The following is a 20086-nucleotide window of genomic DNA, read 5'->3' on the forward strand; positions in this document are numbered from 1 at the left end:
TCCTGGCACAAAAGAAATGCCTGACCTTTTGTGTCCTATATCTTTTCCTTATATGTTTCTGTAAGTTTTTAATGTCATCCTTTAAGAAACCATGTTCTAAGTTCTTTGTAGGATATTGATCACTTTTGGGACTGAATAAGCAATAATCATTACCCTTAGTACGCTCCTCCTGCTCACTCAGGATGACTGCAAAGGCAGCCAGGAGCAAGAGGTGAAACTGGTTTGCATAACACATCAGAGAAATTTAATTTTTCTGCAAAATCTTTAATTCCTAGTAAACTCAGGCACAATCACGACTAACAAAACAGAACTAAGAATCACCCTAAAAATAAGCATAGTGGAAGTTAGAGAGGCCTGAAGCCCATGCACCCCTGGGATCAGCGCAGACATCTGAAGTATTGTTTCTGAAGGTCTTTGACAAATGGATGGGATTATCCAAAGGGCCTTGCCTCTAAAGAGCTCCATTTGCAACACATGTATGTGTCATTCCCAGGGGTAACAGCATGGCTTCCTCCACCAGCAGTTACAGAGAATTACTTAGGGTTCACATGGATGTGCACATATGCCATAAAATTTAAGTTTTCTGTTTCCATACGTAGCAAATAGGCTCCTTCATCGATCTTAGTGACATTCCGGAAGACCAGGGATCCACTTTGGTATATTTTCTCTCTGCCGCTGTATGCAGGCCCTTTTTGAACTGTGCTATCAGATTTTAGAAATCGGGCAATTTTATTCTCCTCAATACTATTTTTTCCCTTGTACCAGAAAAAGGATTTGACTTTCTCTGGCATATCATGGACAAGTAGAACAACACTCTTCCCTTCATCAACATGGGGTGGAACTGCCTCCACAGTAACTGCGGGCTTGGTGCGTGAGCTCCAGAGGATCGTAAGAGAGGCTAAGAGAAAAAAAAAAAAAAACCATCATTATTAGGACCTTTGCATTTCGTAGAAATTGAAATCTGAGTGTGTGTGTGTGTGTGTGTGTGTGTGTGTGTGTGTCGTATTTTGAAGAGGTCAGCAGCATTACCCCCATTCCTCAGTACCCCTGGAGTATTCTATTGAATGAAACTGTTTTCTCGGGTATCTGCACAGAGCACCCCACAGTTCCTCAGATCCCGGGTCACACTCAGAATCTTTGGTGAGTGTAGGCATGTCTTCTCTGACCTCCTTCTCTAAAGACTCCAAGCATTCATTTTCTTGCCTTCCCAGCTCTGTTTCTTCTGAAGTGCTTGTCAGTCCCAACCCCACCTTCTAGATGTCCTTGCTCCTCTGTCTTCCTGCCCAAGACTCTGTGAGGAGGAATAATTTGATTTTGGTTTAAAGCCCACTGCCTGAAACAGGCTCAGATACCTGTGAGCAAATTAGTGTCCCAGAGCCTGGGGTTTACTTGTGGATTCCTCAGGGTCATATGTCATGATGTTGCTTAATGGCCCCAGTCTGGGTTTTACTTGCAGAGTCACCCTGACAGAGTGGGAATGTCAGTCTTCAGCATACAGTGGCCGGTTCTGCTAATCAAAGACCAGGGAGGTTGGGAACTCATAGACAATCACCTGTCTCTAGCTCTGGTGTGCTGGCTGGGGTTAAAGGCACGCAGCACCGTGCTCAGCTTACGCCTTATTTTATCATGAGATTAACATGCATCCACCACCAAGCTGGCTGTGTTTGTATCTTGAGCCATGTTTTTCTCCTGGTGAATTTTACACATTTTGCACATTGCTGATAAAAAATTGCCCCACCCTCAACACTATGAAGTAAGAATGGAGGGGAGGTCACTCACGTCTTACGGTCAACTGGAATGGGTCACTCCTCTTGGAACTGACTGCATTGTATATCTCACACTGATACGCCCCAGAATCCTCCTTCCTGGCGTGCGATATGGAGAGGAGTCTGTTTTGAATTAAGAATACCCTGTCTGTGAATTCCATTCCCTTGCCATTGTGGAACCAGCGGTAGGCAATTGTAGAGTCACTGGAGTTGAAGTCGCAGGTCAGGTGCACAGAGTTTCGTTCTTTGACTTCAGATTTGGTGGCTTTGATGGTGGGTGTAGTCACTGGCTCTGTGGATAAACAGTGGAGGGGACCAAATGAGAGTCGTTTACCCTCAGAGATCTCAGCCAGCTCACAGGGCCCACAGAATGAAGACACAAGATCTCATGTTTGGTGTAAGATATGGTCTCTCAGGAAAGAGCAGAATCTTCCTCTACCCAGATCACCCATAGTGACCCCGGACTCAGGGTATTCGTGTAGATTCCACACTAGGAGGCCACTCACCCCACGTGTCCAGAGACCCTGAGGGGGATTGGTGAAGAGTCCAACAATAAGAATATAGAAATGTAGGTTCCAGAAATAAGAATGTAGAAATAAGGAAATATAAAGTTGTAATCCTAGGAGAATGAGAGCAGGCTGTCAACAGCATTCTCAGCACCTTAAGAATTAACTGTTAACATTGGTCACTTTGCTATAGAATCCATAGCTCTATCTGCAAGACTGAAGTGACCCTCTTCAAACTGAGGGACCTCTGTAAGCTGAAGTTCAGCCTTCATGACCCCTGGCCACTCAGGACCAGCAAATGAAGTGAGCTGAGTTTACGTTTAAATGATGGCATGTATGTGACTTTTTGGTTGTGCGTTTTCCCATTCCTCTCGTGCTATGCAAAACGGGCAGTGTCAGGGTAGTGCAGAGCTTTGGTAAACACCATCAGCCAGTGCCAGAGAGAAGGATGGACTAAACACTAACACCAGTATAACTGAAAAACAAGGTTAATAAAATTTTTTTTAAAAAAGAATTTGTATCTGAGTTTTACCTCGAGATTGTAAAAATTCCTTTGTTCTTTCCTAATGCTTGTTGCTTCTTGCTATATAAAGGGAGAGTTTGGAAACTGTGTTTTGCCACAGCCTTACAAGTCCTTCCCTGATAAACATTTTGTGCCCATGGAAATTTATTTTTTTATTTTTTAATTTTATTTCCTGGAATAAAGTTTGCTTCTGGTGTAATAGACCTTGGGGGTTTGTCCACAATCGCTGCTTGACCCCCATGGACCCAGAAATGGGGAGAATGTTTTTTCCATTGATTTTTGTGCAAGTTCTTGCACACTCTTTCTGTGACTGTGAACAGTCAGGTCCCTGCATTAGACAATAGCTTTCTAGGGTTTTCTTTATTAAATAATTTATTTGTTATGGGGTTAGGATAGCCCAGCTAATCTTAAAGGTATTAACTCCTAGATTTCAGGACTCGGAGAAATCCCAAAGTAAAGAATTTCTGTTTGAAGAGAAATTTATGTCCTGCTACATGGAGATGGATTAAGTACCACAGAGAAGACGTGAATGACCACTGAGTTGACCACAGTCTGCCACTCTAATCTGCCATACCTGTTTTGCATTTTGTTTTTTGCTTTTTTGTTTTCAGACAGGGTCACACTGTACAGTTCTGGCTAGCCTAGAACTTGCCATGTAGACCAGACTTGGCTCAAACTCACACTACCTCCCTGTCTCTCCCTCCTTAGTGCTGACCTTAAAGGCACAAACCAGCACACTTGGCCGGCATTTGTTTTTGGATTTTTTTTAGTTTATTTATTTATTTATTTATTAAAATCCTTCACCTCCTTCCATTTCCCCTATACTCTCTCCACTCCCCCTCCCCTCCCTCTCCAGTCCTAAGAGCAGTCAGGCTTCCCTGCCCTGTGGGAAGTCCATACTTTTGTTTATAATCCTTGAGAAGAGTAAGAGAAAGAGCATCATCAAGTCGTCAGTGACACGGTTCACCCTGACTCAGAACCAGGGTCCCAGGTGCCTTCTCCACCCTCTCTTTCCCTCCGATGGTGTCAGAGCTCAGCCAATCACCCCTGAGACAGAAGCAGAACTGGGAGCAGAGCTCTGAACTGCTGGTTCCCATTTGTAGGGAGGGAGTTTTCTTCTCACATTTGGGAAAAAAAGAAGTGAACATAGTAAAGCCCTGGATGTCCCTCTAAGCCATGGAGGTCATAAGAAGAAAATGGAGGGGACAGGAAGGCTGTGTTAGTGACAGAAAGAAATCTTGACCTTAAGGCTCTCCCTCCTCTAGGAAGTCCCTCCCACAACCTGAGGTTTCCAAGGCTGGGAGAAGCTCCTCCTCACATTCCAAGCTCCATCCCTATCAGCCAGAAGTCAGAGCATCCTGAGAAGATCAGCATAGGGATGAAGCACGCTCAGGAGAGAGTGGAGTTTTGCTTGTTCCCTAGACATGGGCTGGAAATTAAATTCTGCTGCATCTTACCAGAAAGTCAAAAAACTCTAAATCTGGCACTGATATTCCAGAGATCCACTTACCAAGGACTTCAATGTTCTTGACTCTGGTCTTATTGAGGCCAGTGACAAAGTAATGGATGAGGCAGGTATAGGATCCACTGTTATTAGTAGTGATGTTGGGGATAAAGAGCTCTTGGGAGGATGACACTAGCTCTCCATTGACAAACCAAGAGTACAGCGTGGGTGGGAGAGCAGCTGAATGGCAGGAGAGACTGAGGTTTGTCCTTGAACGAAAATGAGTATTTGAGGGGGATATGATAGGGATGTCTGGACCATCTGGAACAAACACAACAAAGGCACATGTGATGTCAGCAGAGGGAAGGGCCATACTGGTCTGCAGAAGGCCATAGTATCTCTCTGAGCTGTGCTATAACTTCAGCTGAGCAAGTTCCAAGAGCTGTGGTGCCGATTAGAAGAGGAGTATTCATGCAGCAGGCACAAATCCTGATCCATCTCGATCAAAGCACAGGAACATACCCACTTCACACTCACGTGTGCACTGAGCCTGAGACTGATCTGTCCCCTGTCTCCATCACCCTGAGTCTCTCTAGGTAGGAGAAGTCCCTCCAGCCCATTCCAGCTCAATTCTGGGCCTGGCTGCATGTACCTGGACTGGGCCAGGAGGCCCTGTTCAGCCTAGGGATCTGTGTGGTAGATCTGTGTCACCAACCCAAGGGGACAGAGTGTCCTAGCTCAAACTGTCGGTATTTAGGCATCTGTAAAAATTATAAAACAGATAATACTCACAGGTAATTTCCAGATGGAATGGATAACTTCGGGAGGTGCTCACTGGGTTCCGGGTTTCACACTCATAATCTCCTGTGTCATTCCTCACAACACTGAGTAAAGTGAGAGTCCTGTTGTCCTCAGACAGCTTCAGCCTGTCACCTTCTGAGAGGCTTTGGCCATTTCTCCTCCACAGGTAGTTTGTATTCTCAGTCTCAGGCTCACACATTAATGCTACTGAGTCCTCGCCTTCCATGGGATTGGAATTGTTGCTTGTGATTTTGGGCTTGGGTAGCAGTGCTATGTGCAGACAAGAGAAGGAATTTTGCCCTGTTTGGTGCCTCTGATTCTTGCAAGGGCCTCTTTAAACAGAGCTAGTCTCCAATCTCCCTTCCAACCCAGAACCTCAAAGAATCAGGCAAGAAACAAATTACAGATGGAGTAGCTGAGCTCTCAGAGACAATGGGGCCTCCTGTGCTGTGTTTGGGAGAAGCAAGGGCTTTCCCAGTAGGGAACTGAGCTGCAGTGTGTGGTGATGGACAGACTAGAGACTTGGAATCAGAGACCTCATGTTATCTCCTGGTCCTCATTGACACATTGCATGTCTTGGGACACTATGTGTGAGTCGCTCCAGCTGCCCTGACCTCCACTGCTCAGTGAGGACCAGCACCCTCCAAGCCTTTGCTGCCCAGGGCTCTCCTACAGATAGGTCATGATTAGTCTTCCCATTGAGTTCCCTGAGAACCTAACAGCCCGTCAGAGATCTCACACCAACCTGAATCTGGTTAGCACTCAGGTCAGGCTGGGCTTCAGCTGGGCCATTCTTGTCAGGAGTTTGATGTTGACTGACAGGAATCAGGGAATCATAAAAGAAGCCCAAGTCTAGGAAATGATCTATAAGACTCAGGGGCACCTAAAAGAGTCTCCATGGTGGGGAGGCAGGAGATGTGGCTGTTGACAGATACCTTGTGCCACCCGTGGCCTGTGTGACCCTGACTTAGTGACTGTGTTTCCTGTCTCAGTTTCCCTAGAATAGGGCACAGAGTAAATGATCGTTGCTTGCAAGTTAACCTGAAAGGTGAGCAATGGACTGACTTTCCACCAAGCAGTATCTCTTACTATTTGCCTGCAGGAAATAATTCCAGGGCTGGACCCCCAGAGGCAAGGAGTTGCCATTTGTACACTTTTCTCCCATCTCTTTAGGGCTCTCCACCTTCCTGCAAGGTCTCAGAAGACCATCAGGACAGCTGGCTGGTTGTCTTTCATACCCCTCCACCTATGCTGAGCACACTGAGTCTCAGGAGGAGATGCCCAGGTGACCTGTCTCAGACATGGCTCTCACAGGCTGACGGTGAGCAGGCTACCAGCCTGCAATCAATCATTGTCTCCTGTCAGCTCCAACAGGAGGTCAAATTCCAACCCCATCTTTGAGATCCCAGAATTCCTGGTCCAGTCTGGGATGGAGGTCTGAAGCAAAGCTTTGGGTGTTCATTTCTCTGTGAAAATCTCATGGTTTTCTCAGCCAGGCCCTGCCTGAGTCCTGAAGGATCTTTCTCGAGGCCATGTTCATGAGGAGCATCTAAGACCCTGGGCAGAGTCTGACATGCCTGGGCTGAGTTACCTCACCTTCTCTCTCAGAGGGTAGATTCTAGTTACCGATCCTGATTTATTTCTGTTTCCTCCATTCTGTGGCCTTTTCTAAATGTTTGAACCACAATGCGGGGACCATAACAAGTCATCCAGGACTGACAATTCTATGAGTGAAGTAGGATTAGGTCTACAACGACCCAGAGGTTACTTACGGTGTACATGGAACTTCACAGATGCATTTCTAGCGTCAAGGTTTCCCATTTTCATATGTAGCATGTAGGGTACTGCATCTTTCTGAGCGACATTGAGTAAGAGCAGAGATCCATTGAGGTATATTTTTACTCTGCCACTGTATGCAGGCCCTCTTTTATATGTTTCTCCGGGTTTTACAAATTTTACAATCTCCTTTTTCTCATCCACATTTTCTCCCTTGTACCAGGAAAAGACTTGGAGTGTCTCTGGCAGATTGTGGACAAGTAGAAGAACATTTGCCCCTTCAGCAACGTGGGGCGGAACTGCTTCCACAGTGACTTGGGCCATGGTGGGAGAGCTCATGTAGATCAAAAGTGAGGCTAAGAGGGAAGAAGAAAAAAACCGATCAATATTAGATCTTTGCATTTGGTAGAAATTGAGACCTGAGCGTGTTCAACTCTCAGCCATGGTGTGTGTGTGTCCTGTTGCAGAAAGGTCTGGGGCATCACCCCCATTCCTCTGTACTCCTGAATCTTTCCAGTGAACGAAACTCTCTTCTTAGGTGTCCACACAGCTCACCCCTAACTCCCTCAGATCCCTGCTCACACTCAGAATCTTTGGTGAGTGTAGGCATGTCTTCTTTGACCTCCTTCTCTAAAGACTCCAAGCATTCATTTTCTTGCCTTCCCAGCTCTGTTTCTTCTGAAGTGCTTGTCAGTCCCAGCCCCACCTTCTAGATGTCCTTGCTCCTCTGTCTTCCTGCCCAGGACTCTGTGAGGAGGAATAATTTGATTTTGGTTTAAAGCCCACTACCTGAAACAGGCTCAGATACCTGTGAGCAAATTAGTGTCCCAGAGCCTGGGGTTTACTTGTGGATTCCTCAGGGTCATATGTCATGATGTTGCTTAATGGCCCCAGTCTGGGTTTTACTTGCAGAGTCACCCTAACATAGTGGGAACGTCAGTCTTCAGCATACAGTGGCCGGTGCTGCTAATCAAAGACCAGGGAGGTTGGGAACTCATAGACAATCACCTGTCTCTAGCTCTGGTGTGATGGCTGGGGTTAAAGGCACGCAGCACCGTGCTCAGCTTACACGTTATTTTATCATGAGATTAACATGCATCCACCACCAAGCTGGCTGTGTTTGTATCTTGAGCCATGTTTTTCTCCTGGTGAATTTTACACATTTTGCACATTGCTGATAAAAAATTGCCCCACTCCCAACACTATGAAGTAAGAATGGAGGGGAGGTCACTCACGTCTTAAGTTCAACTGGAATGGGTCACTCCTCTTGGAACTGACTGCATTGTATATCTCACACTGATACGCCCCAGAATCCTCCTTCCTGGCGTGCGATATGGAGAGGAGTCTGTTTTGAATTAAGAAAACCCTGTCTGTGAATTCCATTCCCTTGCCATTGTGGAACCAGCGGTAGGCAATTGTAGAGTCACTGGAGTTGAAGTCGCAGGTCAGGTGCACAGAGTCTCGTTCTTTGACTTCAGATTTGGTGGCCTTGATGGAGGGTGTAGTCACTGGCTCTGTGGATAAACAGTGGAGGGGACCAAGTGAGAGTCGTTTACCCTCAGAGATCTCAGCCAGCTCACACAGAATGACACAAGATCTCATGTTTGGTGTAAGATATGGTCTCTCAGGAAAGAGCAGAATCTTCCTCTACCCAGATCACCCATAGTGACCCCGGACTCAGGGTATACGTGTAGATTCCACACTAGGAGGCCACTCACCCCACGTGTCCAGAGACCCTGAGGGGGATTGGTGAAGAGTCCAACAATAAGAATATAGAAATGTAGGTTCCAGAAATAAGAATGCAGAAATAAGGAAATATAAAGTTGTAATCCTAGGAGAATGAGAGCAGGCTATCAGCAGCTTTCTCAGCACCTTAAGAATTAACTGTTAACATTGGTCACTTTGCTATAGAATCCATAGCTCTATCTGCAAGACTGAAGTGACCCTCTTCAAACTGAGGAACCTCTGTAAGCTGACGTTCAGCCTTCATGACCCCTGGCCACTCAGGATCAGCAAATGAAGTGAGCTGAGTTTACGTTTAAATGATGGCATGTATGTGACTTTTTGGTTGTGCGTTTTCCCATTCCTCGCCTGCTATGCGACACGGGAAGTGTAAGGGGAGTGCAGAGCTTTGGTAAACACCATCAGCCAGTGCCAGAGAGAAGGATGGACTAAACACTAACACCAGTTCAACTGAAAAACATGGTCAATGAAAATTTTTTTTAAAGAAGAATTTGTATCTGAGTTTTACCTCGAGATTGTAAAAATTCCTTTGTTCTTTCCTAATGCTTGTTGCTTCTTGCTATATAAAGGGAGAGTTTGGAAACTGTGTTTTGCCACAGCCTTACAAGTCCTTCTCTGATAAACTTTTTGTGCCCCATGGAAATTTATTTTTTTAATGTTTTCCTGGAATAAAGTTTGCTTCTGGTGTAATAGACCTTGGGGGTTTGTCCGCAATTATTACGTGACCCCCATAGACCCAGTAATGGGGAGAATGTTTTTTCCATTGATTTTTGTGCAAATTCTTGCACACTCTTTCTGTGAGTGTGAACAGTCAGGTCCCTGCATTAGAAAATAGCTTTCTCGGTTTTTTTTATTAAATAATTTATTTGTTATGGGGTTAGGATAGCCCAGCTAATCTTAAAGGTGTTAACTCCTAGAATTCAGGACTTGGAGAAATCCCAAAGTAAAGAATTTCTGTTTGAAGAGAAATTTATGTCCTGCTACATGGAGATGGATTAAATACCACAGAGAAGACGTGAATGACCACTGAGTTGACCACAGTCTGCCACTCTAATCTGCCATACCTGTTTTGCATTTTGTTTTGTTTTTTGCTTTTTTGTTTTCAGACAGGGTCACACTGTACAGTTTTGGCTAGCCTAGACCTTGCCATGTAGACCAGACTTGGCTCAAACTCACACTATCTTCCTGCCTCTCCCTCCTTAGTGCTGAACTTAAAGGCACAAAGCAGCACAATTGGCCGACATTTGTTTTTGGATTTTTTTTAGTTTATTTATTTATTTATTCATTAAAAATTTTCACCTCCTCCCCTCCTCCCATTTCCCTCCTACTCTTCCCACTCCCTCTCCCCTGTCTATCCAGTCCTAAGAGCAGTAAGTGTTCCCTGCCCTGTGGGAAGTCCATACTTTTGTTTATAAACCTTGAGAAGAGTAAGGGAGAGAGGGTATCATCAAGTCGTCAATGACATGGTTTACCCTGAGTCAAAACCAGGGTCCCAGGTGCCTTTTCCACCCTCTCTTCTTCTCCAATGGAGTTAGAGCTCAGCCAATCACCCCTGAGACAGAATCAGAACTGGGAGCAGAGCTCTGAACTGCTGATCCCCATCTGTGGGGAGGGAGTTTTCTTCTCACATTAGGGAAAAAGAAGTGAACATAGTAAAGCCCTGAATGTTCCTCTAAGTTGTGGAGGTCATAAGAGGAAAATGGAGGAGACAGAAAGGCTGTGTTAGTGACAGAAAGAAATCTTGACATTAAGGCTCTCACTCCCCTAGGAAGTCCCTCCCACAACCTGAGGTTTTCAAGGCTGGGAGAAGCTCCTCCTCACACTCCAAGCTCCAACCCTATCAGACAGGAGGAGTCATAGCATCCTGAGAAGATCAGCATAGGGATGAAGCAGGACACTCAGGAAAAAATGGAGTTTTGCTTGTTCCCTAGACATGGGCTGGAAATTAAATTCTGCTGCATCTTACCAGAAAGCCAAAAGACTCCACTACAAACCTGTCGCTGATATTTTAGAGATCCACTTACCAAGGACTTTAATATTCTTGACTGTGGTCCTATTGAGGCGAGTGATAGATTTATAGACGAAGCAGGTATAGGTTCCACTATCATTAGTAGTGATGTTGGGGATAAAGAGCTCTTGGGAGGTTGACAGGAACTCTCCATTGACAAACCAAGAGTACAGTGCGGGTGGGTTAGCAGCTGAATGGCAGGAGAGACTGAGGTTTGTCCTTGAACGAAAATAAGTATTTGAGGGGGATATGATCGGGATGTCTGGACCATCTGGAGCAAACAGAATAAAGGCACATGTGATGTCGGCAGAGCGAAGGGGAATCTTGGTCTGCAGAAGAACATAGTATCTCTCTGAGCTGTGCTATAACTGCAGCTGAGGTGCAGATCAATAGAAGAGTATTCATGCAGCAGTCACAAGCCCTGATCCATCTCAAGCACCAACATCCCACTGCACACGCGGGTGTGCACTGAACCTGAGCCTGTCCCCATCACCCTGAGCCTCAAACCCATTCCAGCTCAATGCTGGGCCTGGCTGCATGTTCTTGTGATGGGCCAGGAAGTCCTGGCCAGCCTAGGTATCTGTGTAGTGGGTCTGTGTCACCAACCCAAGGGGACTGAGTGTCCTAGCTCTAACCTTTTGTATAGAAAGATGTAGCCAGGGTGAAGCAGACAATACTCACAGGTAATGTTCAGAGTGAATGGGTCACTTCGGGAGGTGCTCACTGGGTTCCGGGTTTCACACTCATAATCTCCTGTGTCATTCCTCACAACACTGAGTAAAGTGAGAGTCCTGTTGCCCTTAGACAGCTTCAGCCTGTCACCTTCTGAGAGGCTTTGGCCATTTCTCCTCCACAGGTAGCTTGTATTCTCAGTCTTTGGATCACACATTAATGCTACTGAGTCGTCACCCTCCATGGGATTGGAATTGTTGCTTGTGATTTTGGGCTTGGGTAGCCGTGCTGTGTGTGCGGACAACAGAGAGAAGGTTGTGTTGTGTGGTGCCTCTGATTCTTGCAAGGGCCTCTTTCAACAGAGATTGTCTCCTATCTCCCCACAAACCCAGATCCTCAAAGAATCAGGCAAGAAGCAAATTACAGGCAGATGGAATAGCTGAGCTCTCAGAGACAATGGGGCCTCTGTGCTGTGTATAGGAGAAGCAAGGGCTTTCCCAGAAGGGAATTGAGCTGCAGTGTGTGGTGATGGACAGACTCAAGACTTGGAATCAGAGACCTCATGTTATCTCCTGGTCCTCACTGACACCATTGCATGTCTTGGGACACTATGTGTGAGTCCCTCCAGCTGCACTGACCTCCACTGCTCAGTGAGGACCAGTGCCCTCCAAGCCTTTGCTGCTCAGGGCTCTCCTACAGATAGGTCATGATTAGTCTTCCCATTGAGTTCCCTGAGAACCTGACAGCCCTTCAGAGACCCCACACAGATCAGGATCTGGTTAGTCTCAGGACAGGCTGGGCTTCAGCTGGGCCATTCTTGTCAGGAGTTTGATGTTGACTGACATGAATCAGGGAACCTTAAAAGAAGCCCAAGTCTAGGAAATGATCTATAACCCTCAGGGGTACCTAACAGAGTCTCCATGGTGGGGAGGCAGGAGATGTGACTGTGGACAGATAGCTTGTGCCACCCATGGCCTGTGTGACCCTGACTCAGTGACTGTTTCCTGTCTCAGTTTCCCTAGAATAGGACAATGATTGTTGCCATGCCTACAAGTTCATCTGAAAGTTGAGCAATGACCTAACCTTCCACTCTTACTATTTGCAGTCTCTTACTATTTGCCTGCAGGAAATAATCCCAGGGCTGGACCCCCAGAGGCAGGGAGCTGCCATTTGTACACTTTTCTCCCATCTCTTTAGGGCTCTCCACCTTCCTGCAAGGTCTCAGAAGACCATCAGGACAGCTGGCTGGTTGTCTTTCATACCCCTCCACCTATGCTGAGCACACTGAGTCTCAGGAGGAGATGCCCAGGTGACCTGCCTCAGACATGGCTCTCACAGGCTGACGGTGAGCAGGCTACCAGCCTACAATCCATCATTGTCCCCTGTCAGCTCCAACAGGAGGTCAAATTACAGCCCAGTCTATAAGCTTCTCAGCATTCCTGGTCCAGTCTGGGAAGGAGGTCTGAAACAAACCTGGTGTTCATGTCTCTGTGAAAATCTCATGGTTTTCTCAGTCAGGCCCTGCCTGAGTCCTGAAGGGTCTTTCTCAAGGCCATGTTCATGAGGAGCATCTAAGACCCTGGGCAGAGTCTGACATTCCTGGCCTGAGTTACCTCAGCCCCTCTCTCTGAGGGTGGATTCAAGTGAGGGATCCTGATTTATTGCTGTTTCCTCCACTCCGTGTTCTTTACTAAATGCTTGAGCCACAATGTGGGGACCATAACACAGTCATCCAGCACTGACAATTCTATGTGTGAAGTAGGATTAGCTCCACCCACGACCCTGAGGTTACAGAGAATTACTTACGGTGAACATGGAACTGCACGGATCTTGTAATAAAATAATAGCTTTGCGTTATCATTTGGAACGTGTAGGCTCCAGTGTCTTTCTGAGTGATGTTCTGGAAGAGCAGGGATCCATTGGGGTATATTGTCTCTCTGCCACTGTATGCAGGCCCTGTTTTATTTACATTATCTGACGTTATAAATCGTGTAATTTCGTTACTGTTATCCGGATTTTCTCCCTTGTTCCAGTAAAAGACTTGGGGTGTCTCTGGCAGATTGTGGACAAGTAGAAGAACATTTGCCCCTTCAGCAACATGGGGCGGAACTGCTTCCACAGTGACTTGGGCTGTGGTGGGAGAGCTCCAGTAGATCAAAAGTGAGGCTAAGAGGGAAGAGAGAAAAACTATCAATATTAGATCTTTGCATTTGGTAGAAATTGAGACCTGAGCGTGTTCAACTCTCAGCCATGGTGTGTGTGTCCTATTGGGTGGAGCTCAGCAGCATCATCCCCATTCCTCAGTACCCCTGAATCTTTCCACTGAATGAAACTTTTCTCGGGTGTCTGCACAGCCAACCCCTTACTCCTTCAGATCCCTACTCACACTCAGAATCTTTGGTGAGTGTAGGCATGTCTTCTCTGACCTCCTCTAAAGCCTTCATTTTCTGACCTTCCCAGCTCTGTTTCTTCTGAAGTCCTTGTAAACCACAACCCCACCTTCTAGATATCCTTGCTGCTCTGTCTTCCTGCCCAGGACTCTGTGAGGAGAACTGGTTTGATTTGGGTTTAAACCCCACTGCCTGGAACAGGCTCAGACACCTGTGGGCAAATCACTGTCCCAGAGCCTGGGGTTTATGTGCAGGGTCGTATATATGAAATGACCCTGTTTACTGGCCCCAGTTTGAGTTTTACTTGGAGAGTCACCCTGACACAGTTGTGGGAGTCAGTCTTCAGGGTACAGAGGCCAGTACCCCCTTGCAGTGGGAACCCCTGAGTTTTCCTCCCCACTTACCAATTCACATTCACTGTGAGCTTTCTGTTGCTCTCAGGCTTCAAGCAGAAGCCAGATGTCTCCTCTCAGGCAGAGTCCCCCTCCCAGAAGACCCCATCCAGTCTCTGAGCTCCCCTGCTACCACACCCCTGAGGAATGTCTCCTCACCTGCCAGCAGGAGTCCCCTACAGGGTAGCTGCCCTTTGTGGAGAGGGGCTGAGGAGAGCTCCATGGTCTCTGTTGTAGCCTAGGCTCTTCCTCTGGACAGGAGGTTTGCCTCTCAGGCTGCTGCCAAGTGTGGCTGCTCTGGTGTCTTTTTCGGCTTTTATTCCAAGACCTGAGCCTCCTCCCAAAAAAATGACACCTCCTGGAGTCACATGGGCTGGGGGTGGAGTCGGGGTATCAGTCTGCCTCTGATCCTTCTGTTCCTTTATCTCTCTCTCTCTCTCTCTCTCTCTCTCTCTCTCTCTCTTTTGGTTTGTCAAGACAGAGTTTCTCTGTGGCTTTTGGAGTCTGTGCTGGAACTAGCTCTTGTAGCCAGGCTGGCCTTGAACTCACAGAGATCCACCTGCCTCTGCCTCCCAAGTACTGGGATAAAAGGTGTGTGCCACAACAGCCCGGCCTTATTCCTTTCTTTCTGGTTCAGTGTTCTAGAACTTTGAGACACAAGGTTCAGAAATGTCCTGAGTGCCAAGAGAACAGCAGCTCAACCCAGGACATTTCCCTGCACTTTATATAGTCAAGAGTATATTTCCTTGTGACAGGAAATCCCAGCAGAGCCCAGTCTGCTCAGTGACCTCAATGCTCTGGGAAAGTGGGAGTTACTCCCTGGAGAGAGTTGCAGTAATCTCTAGGAGCAAGAAAAGGTCTGAGTGACAACTGGGAAGGGCCCAGATTCAAGGTCACTGCTGTCACCAGTCAGGTGTCCCATCCAGGAATACAAGTTATCTCAGGGGTTCACATCCTGACATGCAGGAGGAGGTGACCTGTGTACTAGAAAGAGGACTTTGTGTTCCAGCTCCCTATGGAGAACCCCAGGAGACACCCCTCCCCCCAGCTCCCTGTGCTGACCAAATGTGATTCAGGTCTGCCCATGCCCTCCCTAACCCTTCTGGGATGCCTTTGTTCTCCTTGGTGACTGCCCTGTGATCTCCCCATCTTTCCTCATGGGTGTAGTGAGGGGGAGGGGACTACACAGGGTCTCCTTGTAGAGTTGGGTTCTCAGAGACACAGGAAATGATTATGTGATGGAGCTCCAGGTCCCTTGTAATCCTGATGGAGACAAAGCTGCAAGACTTGTTCAGGCCTCAGGGAGCTTTCTTGTCGCCCCCTGGTGTCCATGAGGGGACCTGCAGCTCATGTCTGTGCTGTCACAAGGATGGTGGCCAAGCTCCAAAGGCTGTAGTGGAGCTGGGCACCAAGTTTCCCAGGGAAGGTCCCAGTGTGCAGCTGCCTTTGAGGACATACTTAGACTTTTGTTCGAGACTATAACAGCTGAGGTGAGGCTCACTGCCACTTTGAACTGCAGTTCCCTGAAGGCTGATGGTTGAACCCCTTTTCCCAGATGTTCATTGGCTTTTTGTACTTCTCGTTCAGGGACCCGAATATCCAAGTCCTTAGCTCACTCTAAAATAGCTTTGTTATGACCTTTAAGTTTGAAAGGGAAGAAGATTCATCCATTCAGAAAACTACACTTTAGAACTATAACATAAAATATAATGAAGGCCGGGCTGTGGCGGCGCACGCCTTTAATCCTAGCACTCGGGAGGCAGAGGCGGGCGGATCTCTTGGAGTTCGAGGCCAGCCTGGTCTACAAGAGCTAGTTCCAGGACAGGAACCAAAAAGGTATGGAGAAACCCTGTCTCGAAAATAAAAAAAAAAAAATGAAAATCAAAGCAAACCAAATCGTGCCAGCAGCTTCTTGGTTTTGATAATTCCTGGTGTGTTAATTTTCAAGATTCATGGCCATTAAGTCATCATTTTCAGGAGTTCTCAAAAATTCCCTGATTATGATGATGTAAGCATACTTTGGACAGCCTTCACTCTCTACAGCTTTTATAGCTAGAATTATTGTTTAGAGAACAATGCACCTAAGTTGGCAGTACTTGTAAGAATTGCACTGTACAGAGACATTTAAAGGATGAAAACCATACCTTCAAACATGGTCCTCCCAGTAAGGTGGCAGCATAGAGCACATGTGGATATTGCTTGTTAAGGGCCTGTTTTACATCTAAACCATGCACATGTTGGGAGCGCATTCAGAGGACCCACAAAGAACAGCATGTATGTGAACTCATCAGGGAGTGTTTTGTCTCTTTAAAATTTCATGTTCTCCTTCCTCAATGTTGCACTGTACCTCAGCATATTTAATTACTGTGTACATGCATACATCATAGGCTAGGATCCACATACAAGAAAGAACATGGGGTCCGGGCGGTGGTGGCACACGTCTTTAATCCCAGCACTTGGGAGGCAGAGGCAGGTGGATCTCTGATGTGGGAGTGTCATATCAATCAGTTGATTTCATTGGTTAAGTAATAAACAAACTGCTTGGGCTCATAGCTTAGAACATAGGTGGGTGGAGTAAACAGAACAGAAGGCTGGGCGGAAGAGGAAGTGAGGTAAGACGCCTCAGACAGAGACGCCATGCTCCGCTCTCCCTGGCAGACGCGGTTCAGCTCCGACCCAGGATGGACTTAGGCTAGAATCTCCCGGGTAAGCCACCTCATGGGCTACACTAGAAATGGGCTAGTCCAGGTGCGAGAATTAGCGTAGAAGAGGCTAGATAGAAATGGGCCAAGCGGTGTTTAAAAGAATACAGTTTCCGTGTAATTATTTTGAGGCATAAGCTAAGCAAGCCATGTGGGCGGCCGGGTGCCGGAGATACAGCCCCGCCGCTCCTACTTCAACAGATCTCTGTGAGATCGAGGCCAGCCTGGTCTACAAGAGCTAGTTGCGGGACGGGCACCAAAGCTGCAAAGAAACCATGTCTCGAAAAAAAAAAAAAAAAAAAGAAGGTTTTTTTTTTCCTGATATTGAGTGATCTCACTTAATTTTACATTCTAAGTCTACCAACTTTCCTTAAATTTTGTGGTTTCATTTTTCCCTAGAGATGAATAATATTTCATTTGGTATATGCACTAGACTGGCATTATGCATTTATCTGTTGATTGACATCTAGATTGGCTCCATCTTCTTGAATATTGAATAGAGCAGCAGTATTCATGAGGGTACAAATATCTCTATTGCGGGTACAGGATCTCTGGGTATATGCCCAGTGAAATACCTGTGTCACATGGCATTTCTAATGTTCTGAGGGACTCCCACGAGCTTTAGAGAATGACTGCATCAATTTGCACAAGGGGACGTTGGATTGTTTTGCTCTTTGGCACAGTAGCATCACATGGGGTTAAGAGGTGACCTGCTGTTTCACACAGCTGCCGGCTCCTTGTTTGCAAAGAAAGGAAGTAATGACCTGGTGACAGCGTTTTGTGTTATCATATATGTGTTTTTGTGAGTGAATATTTATTTTATTTTGTTATGTGTATGAGTATTTTTCTGCATGTGTGTCTGGGTACCCCTTGTGTGCCTGGTGCCCGCAGAGGCCAGAAGAGGGCATCAGATCCCCTGGAACTAAAGTTACAGACAGTTGTGAGCTACTCTGTGAGTGTTGGTATTGAACGTGCACACTCTGGCAGCCTGTGCCCTTATCCATGGAGCCGTGTCTCCAGGCTGGATTTTTTTTAATAGGGAAAATGTCACAACAATAAAAGAGGTTAGCGAAGGTCTTAGCTTTGTGGTGACAGATGTAGAACTTGCCATGACTGAAATGACTGACACTCTGGTTAGACGCTGCAAACACCAAGAAATTCAAGTTCAGGTTCAGTTTCTGTATTTTCGGTTTTGCAGTTGCTCGTGTGTCGGGAGGACACAGAGGGAGTGATCAGCAGACATGCTAGATCACCAACTGCCCCCTGGGAGACGTCCCAGGAGGTGAGAAGGGACCCAGGGATGCCTGGGAGATTCCCTTCTGGGTGCTGGTGAGGATATGGAAGTTCTCCTGGTTTGGAGGAACTATGTCCTCTCAGCCGTCTGTATTTCTGGAATGGTTTTGTCTGTCTAGGTGGAGACAGACATTTGTTTGCGTGTCTTGTGTGTCTTCAGTCTTTTGTTTTGTCTTATTTATAACTTTGACGATTGGGACAAACTGTGACGTTGACCCTGGATCAGTGTTTGTGTCTTTCTAAGTTTTGTTAGCCTTTGTCTGTATAACTTCGGTCTCTGTTTTGTCTTTCACGCAGATAGTGTGTTCAGTTCTCTGGTGAGATACGCGAGTGCCGTTTCTCAGTTCTGTGGTATGACACATGAGTGCTGAGGTCAGTTCTCTGTAGAGACATGCATGGATAGCAGACTCATTTTGAAAGTGGGGTGGGTCACACCCGCGAAACAGCTTGAAATCTTTGGTTTGTTTGGTGCCTTTGTCCTGTATGTCTGTCAAATGTGTGTTGTGCTTTTGTCCTGACTTAGACTGATGCTGACGTACTCAAATCATGACTTCTTTAACTTTGATATTGTGAACACTTACAAGATTTTAGAGATAGGGCCATAAGCATAGGGGTATATTTCATTAAAAAAAAAAAAAGTCAGCCTCGGCCCCAAGCACATGGCTGTGGGGCAGCATGCTTATATGGATGGCTGGGCTATTCAGCTTTGCTGTTAAAAGGTATTGAGCCTGGCAGACACAGTTGTAGAAGGCAGATATACCCCAATAGGATTTCAAACACTAAACAAAAAATCTGAAGGTAATCACTATGGCCTAAAGAGGTTAACAATCTTTTTTCCCCAGTGCTGTATACCACCCTGCCCCCTCATGCTGATGGACAAGTTCCCTCTACCTGCCCTGGGAGCTGCATGCCTCAAACCTTCGGTCAAAGCTGACCAAGGCTTGGTTCCACAGGTGAAGAACTCTTTCAGATCCTATGCTTTATAAGTATCTGTCATCATTTATAGGGGCTGGTTACAAATCATTGTTGGTTATTGTTTAAAAAAAAAAACCTATTGCTGTTCTCAAAATGTTTCACACTGGTACAGGATTTTATGTGTTGTTCTTGTTTACAAATTATTGTTTGTTGATGTTAAAAAAAAAACCTATTGTTGGTCTCAAATGTTTAACCCTGGCACAGGATCTTATATGCTGTTCTTGTTTAAAATGTAGCCATACATTCCCACTAAGAAAAACGAACAAAAAAGACTTTGGTAAGAGTTTTTATGTTGTCTAAAAGGCAAGAGTGATTTTTTTAGTATGTTGTCTAAAAAGCAAGAAAGTTTTTGGTATGTTGTCTAAAAAGCAAGAGAGATTCTGTTAAAAAAAATGTGTAAACAGATATGGGCCTTATCTACTTCTCTGTGTTTATTTTCAAGGTCAAACTTAAAGCAGGTAGGGAGCAGCCTACAGTCAATCACTGCAGGGCTCTGCCATCTGTGTTTCTTAAGGCTGACAGGCATTATACTCCATTTGACCCAACCTCTGAGGGTCAGCGGTAGCTATGGCCTTCATAGGACAGTCAGCATCAGATATTAAGAAAAGTTACAATGGTTAGAAGGGTTGCAGGATTATATCATGCAGGATTTGGTTAAGAAGGCAGAGAAAGTGTTTCATAAGTGAGAGACTAAGGAAGAGAAGCAAGAGAGAGAGAGAGAGAGAGAGAGAGAGAGAGAGAGAGAGAGGAAAGAGGCAGAAGAAAGAGAGGACCAGAGGGATCATAGACAAGAGAGACATTTGATAGAATTTTGGCCACAGTAGTAGGAGAGAAAGGGAAGACAGGACCTAGACAGATAGAACCTTAGCAACAGACGACCAAAGATGAGAGAAGACGGACAAAGGGACCCCTTGGACAAAGACTGATGTGCCTATTGCAAAGAAAAATTGTATTGGGCAAGAGAATGTCCAAAGAAGAAAGGAAGGGCCTCTAAGATACTGGCCCTAGAAGAAGATGATTAGACGGGATGGGGCTTGGACCCCCTCCCCCATGCCTAGGGTATCATTGACTATGGAGGGAACCCCTATGGATTTT

General features: G+C 46.2%; 1 protein-coding gene across 1 annotated transcript; it reads right to left on the bottom strand.

Annotated features, from left to right (window-relative positions):
- Positions 1-533: 533 nt before the first annotated feature.
- On the bottom strand, positions 534-14244 carry LOC121449948 (carcinoembryonic antigen-related cell adhesion molecule 1-like). Its single transcript, XM_041654603.1, has 7 exons — positions 14181-14244; positions 13046-13405; positions 6813-7172; positions 5032-5310; positions 4306-4560; positions 1780-2058; positions 534-898 (listed from the first exon to the last, which is right to left on the bottom strand). The coding sequence occupies exons 1-7, from the start codon at positions 14242-14244 to the stop codon at positions 534-536; spliced, it is 1962 nt and encodes a 653-aa protein (XP_041510537.1).
- Positions 14245-20086: the final 5842 nt, after the last annotated feature.

This window comes from Microtus oregoni, unplaced genomic scaffold (genome assembly GCF_018167655.1).
Source record: "Microtus oregoni isolate MIOR12 unplaced genomic scaffold, Mior012 000006F_ref0000085, whole genome shotgun sequence".
Lineage (NCBI taxonomy): Eukaryota > Metazoa > Chordata > Mammalia > Rodentia > Cricetidae > Microtus > Microtus oregoni.

Bases quoted from the DNA above. Each gene is read 5' to 3' on its own strand.
- LOC121449948 (XM_041654603.1), bottom strand. From the start codon at position 14,244: ATGGAGCTCTCCTCAGCCCCTCTCCACAAAGGGCAGCTACCCTGTAGG. The intron at 13,406-14,180 runs GTGAGGAGACAT...CTTCCCTCTTAG, and splicing joins TAGGGGACTCCTGCTGGCAG to CCTCACTTTTGATCTACTGG. The intron at 5,311-6,812 runs GTAAGTAACCTC...GTCTGCACATAG, and splicing joins TGTGAAGTTCCATGTACACC to CACTGCTACCCAAGCCCAAA.